The sequence below is a fragment of the Jaculus jaculus genome, chromosome 16 (assembly GCF_020740685.1).
Source record: "Jaculus jaculus isolate mJacJac1 chromosome 16, mJacJac1.mat.Y.cur, whole genome shotgun sequence".
NCBI lineage: Eukaryota > Metazoa > Chordata > Mammalia > Rodentia > Dipodidae > Jaculus > Jaculus jaculus.
Window position 1 is genome coordinate 16,220,795 of NC_059117.1, and position 12,980 is coordinate 16,233,774.

Genomic DNA, 12,980 nt, shown 5'->3' on the forward strand with positions numbered 1-12,980 from the left:
CTGGGCTAGAGTGAGACCCTATCTTGAAAAAAATAAATAAAAAACTATTGAAAATCAAGCTGGCTATGGTGACACATGCCTTTAATCCCAGCACTCGGGAGGCAGAGGTAGGAGGATTGCCTTGAGTTCTAGGCCACCCTAAGACTGCACAGTGAATTCCAGGTCAGCCTGAGCCAGAGTGAGACACTGCCTCAAAAAACAAAAAAAAAAAACAAACAAAAAAAAAATAGAGATTCAAGTGACACAACTAAAAGGCTTCCAGTGAGAGCAGGGGCCGAGGGCTGAACAGGAGTAGAAGTTCATCGACTGTACGATTCATGCTGTTTGTGGTTTTGCTTGTTTGTTTTTGACAGCACACAACGTAAGAGTGCAACTTCACACGGGCTTTGTTTTGATTGATACTCCTCCCCCATTCCCACTAGCACCCTTCTACCCCATTCCATTTTGATATTACATGCATTCCATAATGGTCCTCATCCTTAAAACCTTCTTTATTCTTATAGTCCCCCTTTACAGACGCCCAAATAATTCTGACAGGAAATGAGAATTAAAAGGAATCTGAAGAGAACAGTGGTAACAAAGCCCCTGGTCAAAACAATTTAAAAAAAAAAAAAAAAACAGGATAAGCAATCCTCCTATTTTAAAAGAAAATCAAGCCTGGGTTCATGGTGTTTGCCTGCAATCCCAGTACTTGGAAGGCAGAGGTAGGAGGATCACTGCGTTCGGAGCAAGCCTGGGACTACAGAGTGAGCTCCAGGTCAACCTGGACTAACGTGAGAACCTACCTCCCTGCCTCAAAACAAAACAACAGCCAAGAAAGAATGAATTAGAAATAAGTTCTGCTACAGAAGAGCAAAGGATGGTATGAGGAAGCAAACACACTTGTAAGGTTATGCAACAGAGACATGAAAGGCCACAGTAGGAGTTAGGGAAAGATGTATGGCAGGGTGGAATGAATCATGGGAAATAAGACCCAAAAAAGAGGGAGAAAATCTAAGCCTAGGAAGACCACGAATAAATAAATAAATATGTGTGTGTATGTGTGTTTGTCCTTTACCCAGTTCAGGGGACTAAAGCAGTGAGCAAACACAGAGGCAGTGAGCACACGCAGAAGAAGTGAGCACACGCAGAAGTGAGCACATGCAGAAGTACTGAGCACACGCAGAAGTGAGTACACGCAGAAGAAGTGAGCACACGCAGAACAAGTGAGCACACGCAGAGGCCATGAGGACACGCAGAGGCCGTGAGCACATGCAGAGGCCGTGAGCACACGCAGAGGCCGTGTGCACATGCAGAGGCCGTGAGCACACGCAGAGGCCGTGTGCACATGCAGAGGCCGTGTGCACATGCAGAGGCCGTGAGCACATGCAGAAGTACTGAGCACACGCAGAAGTGAGTACACACAGAAGAAGTGAGCACACGCAGAACAAGTGAGCACATGCAGAAGAAGTGAGCACACGCAGAGGCCATGAGGACACGCAGAGGCCATGAGGACACGCAGAGGCCATGAGGACACGCAGAGGCCGTGAGGCCACGCAGAGGCCGTGTGCACACGCAGAGGCCGTGTACACACGCAGAGGCCGTGAGCACATGCAGAAGAAGTGAGCACGGGGGCTGGAGAGGTGGCTTAGCGGTTAAGCACTCGGTTTGAGGGTTGATTCCCCAGGACGCATGTTAGCCGGATGCACAAGGTGGCGCATGCATCTGGAGTTCGTCTGCAGTGGCTGGAGGCCCTGGAGCGCCCATTCTCTCCCTCTCTCTGTCTCTCTCCCCCTCTATTGTTCTCAAATAAATAAATAAAAATAAACAAAAAATTTTTTTAAAAGAAGTGAGCATGCGCAGAGGCAGGGAGCACGCGCAGAGGCAGGGAGCATGCACAGAGGCAGGGAGCATGCACAGAGGCAGGGAGCACGCGCAGAGGCAGGGAGCACGCACAGAGGCAGGGAGCATGCACAGAGGCAGGGAGCGCCCACCTGTGATCAATTCCCCAGTACCCACATAAAGCCAGATGTGCATGCATATTGAGATCTTTGCAGTGGCTAGAGGTCCTGGCATGTCCTTTTTCTCTATCTGTGTCTATTGTTTTCTCCCTTTGTCAAATAAATAAATAAATAAATTTTTAATTTCAAATATGGAGCTGGGCATGGTGATACATGCCTTTAATGCCAGCACTTGAAAGGCAGACATAGGAGGATCACTGTGAGTTCAAGGCCAGCCTGAGACTACAGAGAGAGATCCAGGTCAGCATCGGTTAGAGCGAGACCCTACCTCAACAACAACAAAATTCCATACATGCATCTTCGTGTCTGGCTCTTTTTCATTTAACAGTACATTTTATTGTAAATTTTGTCAAGGGACAGTCACAATAATGTTGACTATTTTCTTGACATGCATTTAGTCCTCATAAGATACTTGTCAAAAATGATATTATCATCCCCTTCACAATCTAGATAAAGACACTGACCATCCAGTAGCTACAAATAACAAAGAACAGCAACGGCAGGAGTCCAGAGAAGCGCCTCTCTATGGCCCTCCTCTCAAAGCAGTGGGCCATACACATGATACACTGTAACTTTCCCAGATTAGATTGTAGCAAAGGCATCGTGCTCTTTCATTTATAATGTTTTTAAAATATTTTTTTTTATTTAGTTATGATAGAAAGAGAGAGAGAACGAGAATGGGGATGCCAGGGCCTCTAGCTGGAAAAAAAAAAAAAAAAAACCCTCACAATCCCAAAGGCTTAGCAAACAAACATACTTGTAACTTTCCACGTGTCGGCAGGAGGAGACAGTAATGAAGGAGTCTGTACGGGAACTGTAAGCGAGAGGACCGGGCAGAAGACATCCGGGGAGAAACCTCCCGAAAGCGTAGCTCTCCTGTTCAAATGCCATCAGCATCCCATCCATAGACTGGATACAAATTAAATCTCGACCTGCAGGGGAACGGGGAGAAATGAGATACCCGGTTTTTAATAACTATAACAAGTACAGAGGGAGGTTACAGGCTTTTGGTTTTTTGTTTTTTAAACAAGTTCTCACTCGACCTCAGGCTCACCTGGAACATACTTTGTGGCCCAGACTCGCCTTGAACCCAGGGAGATCCTCCTACCTCAGTCTCCTGAGTATTGGGATTAAAGACATGAACCACCATGCTTAGCTCAGTAAGTATAATGCTTTAATTTATTACTATCCAGCATAAATATATCATTGTTAATCTTTCACATACAAAGCAACTCCATTCTGGTTTCAATTTTAAATTGCAAATCAAGTAATCTACTGTTACTGACATCAATATACACACACATTTCCCAGTTTTTATATTCATAACATGTTTATGATTTTAAAGATATTTACTGCATATACTATATGCCAAAATCACTGAGTCTAAAATAATACCTAAGGATAATCATGATTCCCTGTGAAATACTATGTTTTCAAATTCAGATATATAACAGAAACTGTTCTTCATGTCCCTGTTTCTCATCTTCATCATATCCACCTTGTTATATCATATCCAATTCTGAACAATCATATAGCTGATCAGTTTTCAAGAAGACTCATGCCTAAGGAGTTTTATCAAGAAAACAGCTCACTCCTGGAGCATGCCCTATCTGCCCATCGTGATGGGTACAAGCTCATCGCTCCTAGGCTGGGAGCTGAGTTAAGCTGAATACTGTCATAGCAAAGGCATGCTCGCTAAATGATGTCTGAAATGCCATGAGATAGATCTCTTAAGAGAAATAAGGACTGCTCATATTAATGTGTTTGAAAAAAATTCTCTCAATGCTCCATATGCTTTACAAAAAGTGCTAGGAGGCCAGCCTGGGACCACACATGAATTCCAGGATATGAATGTGTATGTGTCCTACATAAGTGTGTGCTGTGTCTGTGTTGCATACCTGTATATACTATGTATGCTATGTATCTGTATTACACGAGCGGGTGTGCTGTGTGTCTATATTACATGTGTATGTGCTGTCTGTACTATACATGAGTGTGCTATGAGTCTATGTGACATGTGCGCTGAGTCTATATGACACGTGTGTTGTGTTGATATTACATGTGTGTGTGTGCATGCTGTGTGTCAATATTACAGGCGTGTGCATGCCATGTCTGTGTTACACGTGTGTGTTACATGTGTGTACATGGTGTGTATTACATATATGTGCATGCTGTGTGTTGGTATTACATGTGTTCATGCTGTACGTCTGCATAACACATGTGAACACTGTTTCTGTACATGTGTGTGCTGTTTGTTGCACATGTGTGTGCTGTGTTGTGTTACATGTTTGTGCATGCTGTGTGTTGGTATTACACGTGTGTGCTGTGCATCTGTGTTCACACAAAGAGCATGTTACTTGGCAGCCCCACCTGTCTGCTCCCAGCAACAATGATTAAGTACAAAAATGCCCCCAAGTGGTTGAAATAGATGTTATAAGATTTCTATAACTAAAATTATGCAAACTTTTACAATTATTATTCCTAGGTCTCACTCAAGGCTTCAATTCTTACTTTAATTATAGTTTATTGATCGTAGCTCTTATAAACAAGGTATGGAGAATCCTGTAATATCAGCTCATTTGTAAAAATTATTGGAAGAGCTCCAAGGTTATCAGCTAATCCTCAGCAAAGGATTTAAGAAACCATAATAGGGGCCAGATATGGTGTCACACACCTTTACAGTATGGGTGGGGGGCAGCCTGAGACTACACAGTGAGTTCCAGGTCAGCATGGGCTAAAGCAAAACCCTACCTTGAACCCCTCCCCCCGCCCCACAAAAAAAAAAAAAACAGGCCAGGTGTTTTGGCATATGCCTTTAATTCCAGCACTCAAGAGGCACAGGGAGGAGGATTACCATGAGTTCCAGGCCTGCCTGGGACTACACAGTGAATTTCAGGTCACCCTAGGCTAGAGTGAGAACCAACCTCAAAAAAAGAAAGAAAGCATAGCATAATGGGGAAACAATCTCTTCAATGTGGTGTTGGTAAAAATGGTATCCAGGGCTCGAGAGATAGCTTAATGGTTAAGGTGTTTGCCTGCAAAGCCTAAGAACCCATGTTCAACTCTCCAGATCCCACATAAGCCAGACACACAAAGGTGAGGCAAGCACCAGGTCACACATGCCCACTAGGTAGCACAAACACCTGGAGTTCGATTGCAGTGGCTGAGGCCCTGGCATGCAGATTCCCTCTCTCTCTAAAATGAAAACCAGTGGGTATCCACATGGAAAGAAGAAGAGAAAGATGGAAGGAGGGTTGAATTCTTATAGCATACCAAAGGGGATTAAAGATTTAAATACAAAACCTAAACCTAGGGCTGGCAAGATGGCTTAGCAGTTAAGACATTTGCCTATGAAGCCAAAGGACCCCGGTTCAATTGCTCAGGACCCACGTAAGCCAGATGCACAAGTTTGTCTGCAGTGGCTGAGGGCCCTGGCACACTCATTTTCTCTCTGTCTGTGTAATAAAAATAAATTTTGTTTTTTTAAACCTACTTTTAAAAAAAGTCTTAGAAGAAAATATGGGGTGGGGCAGGTATTCTATGACACTGGTCTCAGTAATAACTTTAATAAAAAAAAATTTTTTTTGAAAAACAGGAAGAAAGAGAGAAAGAAAGGGGATGCCAGGGCCTCCAACCACTGCAAACAAACTACAGACGTGTGCGCCCCCTTGTGCACTAGTTTACATGGGTACAGGGGAATCGAACCTGGGTTCTCAGGCTTCACAGTCAAGTGCCTTAACCATTAAGCAATCTCTCCATCCCTTTCATTAATATTTTATTTTATTGGCAGTGACTTTTTTTGAAAGATTATTTATTTTAGGAACAGAGAATGGGAAGAGAGAGGGAAAATAGGTGTGCCAAAGCTTCTGGTCACTGCAAACAAATTCCAGATGCATGTGCCACTCTGTGCATCTGGCTTTATGTGGGTACCGAGGAATCAAACCCAGGTCCTTAGACTTTGCTGGCAAGTACCTTAATCACTGAGTCATCTCTCCAGCCAGGCAATGACTATTTAGATAAGATGCCCAAAGCATGAGCAACAAAAGCAAAAGTGAGTAAATGGAATGTCATCAAAGAAACATAAGAACAAATGAAAAGGCAACAAAGATCATGGGAAAGGTATTTGCAAACCATGTATATGAAAAGGGCTTAATCTTTGAAATACATAAGGAACTAATATAACAAAATAACAAGAAAAAAATCTCATTTAAAAATGAACAAAGACGGAAAAGATGCTTTTCTTTAGTGTAGCTAAAAAAGCCAACAAGCACATGCAAAGTGCCCAGAGTCACTAGTCACCATGGAACATAACTAAAACCAATGAAATAATCCCCCTATATACATTAGTGGTGAGAGAATCCTGCCATTAATAGTAACCTGACTACGTCTCCAGGATGTCATGCTATAAGCAGTACCCTGCTGTAAAGGACCACACTATAAAGAATGCCATGCTATAAATGGTACCACGCTATAAAGGATATTATGATATAAAGGCTACCGTGCTATAAAGGGTATCCTGCTATAAAGGATATCACACTATAAAAGATATCTTGCTATAAAGAGTATCATGTTATTGGTCAGGCATAGTGGTTCACAACTTTAATCCCAGCACTTGGGAGGCTGAGGTAGGACCAATCACCATGAGTTTAAGACTAGAGTGAATTCCAGGTCATCCTGGGCCAGAGTGAGACCCTACCTTGAAAAACCAAAGCTAAATAAATAAATAGTATCATGTTATAAAGGGCAGCATGCTTTAAAAGGCAGCATGCTGTCAAGGGTGTACTTCTGTCAAGGATATCATGCCATAAGAGCTCATGCTAAGTGAGATAAGCCAGACGCAGAAGATCAACAGTATATTATCTCATCCAGAGGGAATTTAAAAACTCAAATTCATAAAAACAAGGAACAGAAGAAAGATTACCAGTGATGAGGAAAAAGGCAAAAAGAGAAGATACCAGCCAAAGGGAAGAACCTTTCACGGTGAGAGGTTAAGTTCTAGAGACCTACTGGACAGCGCAGAGACTGCAGTGAACACTAAGGCATCATACCTCTGGAATCTAAGAGAGTAGATCTTAAGTGTTCTTACCTCAAGAAAAACATACTAACACTGCAAAAGGTAACTGTGGGATAACAACTACTTTAATTAACTTGACTGTGGAGATTATTTCACAATGTGAATATATACATATATGCATATGTATATATGCATATATCACCATCACACTGGGACTGGAGAGGTGGCTCAGAAATTAAAGGTGTTTGCTTGCAAAGCCTGAAGGCATGGGTTCAATGCCCCAGTACCCACATAGAGCCAGGTGCACAAAGTGCTGCATGTGTCTGGAGTTCATTTGCATACCCTTTCTTTCTCTCCCTCTCTCTCCTTGCCAATAAAAATATAACAAAAAAAAGTCACATTGCATGCCTTGAATATGTACAGTTTTGTTTGTTAATTAACCTCAATGAAGCTGAAAAGAGAGTTCTAAAGTTAAAAATGGGACTGTGTGACAAGCATAAGGGATGCAATAAATTGCACACCATTATTATGAGGGTTTGCAGGGCCTGAATGCTCAGCCCAGGAGAAAAGTGGGGACGGGATAGAAACTGTCAGCAGGGAGCAGTGACAGGTAAGCCCTAGCAAGACGGAGGACACCACCACATCTACACGACACATACAGGCCAGGTGTGGTGGCTCATGCCTGTAATCCCAGCACGTGAGAGGCTGATGCAGGAGGACTGCCCAAACTTAAGGCCAGCCTGGGCTACAAAGTGAGATTCAGTTCAGCCAGGAATGCAAAGGCTTTGTCTCAAAAAGGGGGCTGGGGAGATGCTTCTTTTGCCACACGAGCATGAGGCCAAAGGTCAAGCCCCATCATCACATAAGTGCCAGGTGAAAGCGTGCCTACCTATCACCCCAGCACCCAGGAATGGCGGACAGGGAATCCCTGGTGCAGGCAGGGCGGCCGGCTAGACGAGCTGAATTGGCCACCCTGGGCCCAGGTAAAGATCCAGTAATACAAAAGTAGAATGATCAAGGAAGACACATGAAGTTGACCTAAGGCCTCTACCCACACATCCACACATGTATGCACCTACACAGCATGTGCATACACACACACATACATACACATGCACCTACACACATGCGTACATTCACCTACACATACTTGCACTACACACACATACATGCACCTACACACACATTCTTTTACCTAGACACACATGCATCTACACACACACACACACACACACACACACACACACAATATGGACTCAGAGAAAGAGCAATTAGGCTTACATACACATCTCAAAAAAAAAAAAGTGTTCAGGTGTGGATGTGCTATAATTTGGTACAGCCCAGGTGTGTGCAAAAAGAAACTGCAGAAGAAATGCTAGCTGCTTCCCTGACAGCCATTCTTTCTTCCACATTCCAAGCACAAAGTATCTCTGAACCTCGTGACACCCTGAGACTTTTCTTCTCTACTCTAGCAAACACTGGCCCCCTTCCTCCTGGTCACCCATTCCCTTCCCCCATGCTTAATCATAAGACTGGGGAGCAATGACCTCATTCTATACCTGAGGGTGGGCCCTGGCTTCCGTAAGTAAACTGAGTAGTTCCTGCCAGCCACAGTTCAAGGGTTGGTACAATTTACAGGAAAGGAAACCAAATCCCTACATTGAGCTAGAAGTGAAGAAAAGGTAACACGTTCCAGGAGAGTGGGTCATGGGAAGAATGAAGTCTGTGGTCACAAAGGTCCATTTGGCTTTTCTAAGGACATAGTTCAAGGAGCCATGGAAAACATGGTTTGAGCCAACACATCAACCCTCACCTGGGGCCAACCTATCTCTGAACTCTGCAGGCAAGAAATTCCTACAAATGCTGGAGCCAGCTTCATTTGGGTCCCTAACTAAGATTCAAGCCAATCAACCCTTCTTTCCTCTGACAGATATTTATGTCCTGCCATCAGTCACCTTCTGCGGAGGATACCACAGAGTCCCACCCTTACCTTCACCTTAGGACAAATCACCCCCTGAAATGACGTGGTTTTGTGTCTCTCATCAACCCCAAACTAAGGCAGAACTGCTCTCTTACTCCTCTCTGTTAATCCAGCAGCGATGAGACGCCTGGCACAGAGGGGCTCCATTAATAACATCTGGTAAGGTGAACTGAGCTAGGCAAAATAATTTATTCATCTGCAGTTCAGATGGGCTGGGATTTCATTCTATGTGACTCACACCTTGCATTTGAAATATGTGAAAAATGCTTTATTTATTAAAGTCTTGGCTACTGATGTTTAGAAAAATGCATGGTCAATCCAAAACATTACTCAAAGATAAATGAATAAGTCCTCCAAATCACTGTGTTGGAAACCACTTCAGAATACCACAGCCTCCCTCACAGATAGTGAGAACAGAAGGAATGGCCCAGGAGAGCCCTGAGAGCCTTGCAGGTACGTGGAGAAGCAACAGGAAGCCATGGTGGAGGTGACGGGACGCCAGGAGCCACTTCAGTGACCTAGCATGGACCACACTGCATATCCCTCCCGCCGGCTTCGTCTTACACTCAAAGCTGCAAGAAATGCAGAGCGACACCAGTATTAAGTAACACTATCATTGTTTGCACACCCTTTATAATCCCAGCCTTGTGATGAAAACTTAACCAGCATATTAGCTATCACCTCCAACAACTCTAAAAATAAGACAATATTTCCATTTAATACACAAAGAATCCAAAACACATACAGCTTAGAGAATTTGACATCAAAGAATTGCAGAGTGACAGAACAGAGCCACTAGTCAACCCAGGAGCTAGTTCTGTTACACCAGAGTCCTGTGGAGACAAAACTTACCTCCATTCAAGAAACAGCACAAGCCGGGCAGGGTGGCGCACGCCTTTAATCCCAGCACTCGGGAGGCAGACATAGGAGGATCACCATAAGTTTGAGGCCATCCTGAGACTACTGAGTGAATTCCAGGTCAGCCTGGACTAGAGTGAGACCCTACCTCGAAAAACCAAAAAAAAAAACCAGCACAAGCCGGGCATGGTGGCGCACGCCTTTAATCCCAGCATTTGGGAGGCAGACGTAGGAAGATCACTGTGAGTTTGAAGCCACCCTGAGACTACAGAGTGAATTCCAGGTCAGCCTGAGCCAGAGTGAGACCCTACCTTGGGGGGGGGAGGCACAGAGGGAACAGCACATATTAACACAAAATCCATGTAATGTGAAACATTAACCAAGAGAAAATCCAAGCTTCCTCACAGTGAGCGTCCTAGGAAAGGCTTCATGATCACCCATTACCAAGGATGGGAAGAAAGGAATGAGAGGTGAAAGGAGGGGGCATTTCTGAAAGACAAAGGGACACCTAAGAAACACAAGAGGCAGTTATCCACAGCACAGTGGACCAAGTTTAACAAAACAGCAGGACAAGAAAAAGTAGTAAGTGGAAAAATCAAAATTGTAATAATGTTTCCAAAACCTTACACCTAAAACTTCTTTATTTTATTTTTGAAAGAGAGAAAGAATGGGTGCACCAGGGCCTTTTAGCGGCTGTGAACAAACTCCAGATGGGTGCGCCCCCTTGTGGGAATGTGTGACATTGCATACTTGCATCACTAAGTATCTGGCTACAGGAGACCTAGAGATTTGAACAAGCATTCTTAGGCTTCACAGGCAAGTGCCTTAACCGCTAAGCCATCTCTCCAACCCACCTAAAACTTTTAATTAAGCATTATAAGAAATTTGAAAATTTCATCAAAATTTAGATGGTTATCTTATTAATCTTGAGCAGAAGAGAAAAATAACTTGTAATTTTAAATATTTATATGATCTGGGAAGAAATTGAGAAAGAACCTATCAAGGTCATTTAAAAGGATTCTTCAAACAATTTTTATCAAAGGCAAAAATAAAACCTACCTGTGGGGATAAAGGAAGGAAGCAGGATGCTTCCTGCTTTCACATAGCAGCCTGGTGAAATGAACACTTAGTAGGGTGTCTAATATGCCAATGCTAAAACATACAGTGAAAATCTGGAGACACTACTTAGTTGTTAAGGCACTTGCCTGCAAAGCCTAATGACCAAGTTCAGTTCCCCAGTACCCACATAAAGCCAGGCACACAATGTAGCACATGCATCTGGAGTTCACTAGCAGTGGCAGGAGGCCCTGGAGCACCCATTATCTACCTCTCTCTCCATTCTCTTGCATGTGAATAGATATACATTTTAAAAAATAAAAGTACAAATCCAAGCACTCAGGAGGCAGAGGTTGGAGGATTGCTGTGAGTTCAAGGCCACGCTGAGACTCCATAGTGATATCCAGGTCAGCCTGGGCTAGAGTGAGACCCTACCACAAAAAATAAAATTTAAAAAAATAAACGTACAGACAGTGAAAGCTTTAATACAATGCACTAAGAAGTAATGAATGCCATGTTGAACTGATGAGCAGTTTCCTACATTATGGGCTGCTCACTGAAAAGGAGTGTAGCAGCGTGTGCACAGTTATGCTCACAGGTTCTCTCTACAGTGCATGGCCCAGAGCATTTCCCATCACTCCTTCCTACGACAACAGAGGCTCTGGATGCCGTTTCCTCCAGTGCTCTGCTGTCCCTCTCGCCTGTGGATTCTACAGAGCAGCAGTGGAGCAGCACGCGTGAGAAACCACCGTCTCTACTCAACATCCTCTGTTTTCTGAACTGCGCTGTGATCCTATTTCTTTTGTGCACTGGGTAAAACTACAAGTGAAGAAATGTAAACTTGACCTATGGCCAAGCGTATACTGAAGTTCAGCATGAAACGGTCAAAAACACTTGGTCTTTCTCCAAATCTGAAAAACACATAGGAAAAGAAAAAAAAAAAAAACAGCTGTACAGGTAAGTCAAAAAGGCAGAAGGGAAACATCAAGACTGATAAAAAGGAACAGAAGAGTTCAAAAGTCCGCAGAACTTCCTGTTTTTATACAGGCACAGAAAAAAATGACTGTATTGTTACTTAAAAAATTGAGTCACTCATTAATCTCCACTATAAACTTAAGTCAGAAATGAACTAAGACATGCGTAGTTTGAGTAAGATATGAAAGCATTTAGAGGATCCAATATACACTACCTAACAGATGAATTTCTACAGCTTTCAGGGTTGTAAACTGGCTATGAAATATGACTTTTGTGCTTTTACTCCTTGGTAACATAGAAATAAAACTACCCTCACTCTTCTGAGATGCACACTACTCTTTGCCACACTTAACAGTTAATGATTGATGATTAGTTGAATGAAAGATTAGCAAGCTTTGCAGGACACTGAGAAATCAAGTTGAAGCTAAGGCAGAAGGCTCCTCCCTGTTGATTCCCTGCCATGGCCCTGGAAAGGGTCCTGTTGGGGGAGAAAAGTCATCAAAGTCTTAGCCAGCAGTGGACCCTGCAAGACACACAGCTGGCCTGCAAGGCAAAATACACCAACTGGTGCAACAGTGGCACATCTGTTGTGGGGGAAACCAATTGCTCTACAACTGGATTTGAGGCTGCTCTACAGGAGGATTCATGTCTGGCTGGAGAGATGACTTAGCCGTTAAGGCTCTTGCCTGTGAAGACTAAGGACCCATGTTCAACTGTCCAGATCCCACATAACCCAGATGCACAAAGGTGAGGTAAGCGCAAGGCCACACATGCCCACTATGTGGCGCAAACATCTGGAGTTTGATCACAGTGGCTGAGCCCCTGATGCACCAATCCTCCCTCCCTCCCTCTCTCTCTCTCTCTCTCTCTCTCTCTCTCTCTCATTCTCTCTAACAAATAACAATAATAATAATAAAATAAAAATTCTATGGCTGAGGAAGTCATAAACTCTATTGAGGGGAGGGAGAGCTTCTGCTATCTTTGGCTAAGTGGATATATTTATACCCACCAAATTGCCCTCTTAATGTTTATGTATGCCCACATCTTGATGATACTTTCACTTGTGGTTACAGAAGTTTCTCTTTCAGGTAACAAT

At 43.5% G+C, this 12,980-nt stretch overlaps 1 protein-coding gene across 5 annotated transcripts in view; it reads right to left on the minus strand.

Moving 5' to 3' along the window:
• The window catches only part of Bbs9 (Bardet-Biedl syndrome 9), a 370,311-nt gene that overhangs the window by 295,784 nt on the left and 61,547 nt on the right, over positions 1–12,980 (minus strand). For 4 of the 5 annotated variants that reach the window (XM_045135893.1, XM_045135892.1, XM_045135896.1 and 1 more), the window contains one exon: positions 2,758–2,932. In XM_045135893.1, the coding sequence (XP_044991828.1) occupies positions 2,758–2,932 (175 nt within the window). Of the gene's footprint in view, positions 1–2,757; positions 2,933–9,847; positions 9,995–12,980 lie in introns of those variants that run through there. The other variant, XM_045135894.1, reaches the window with a different exon arrangement.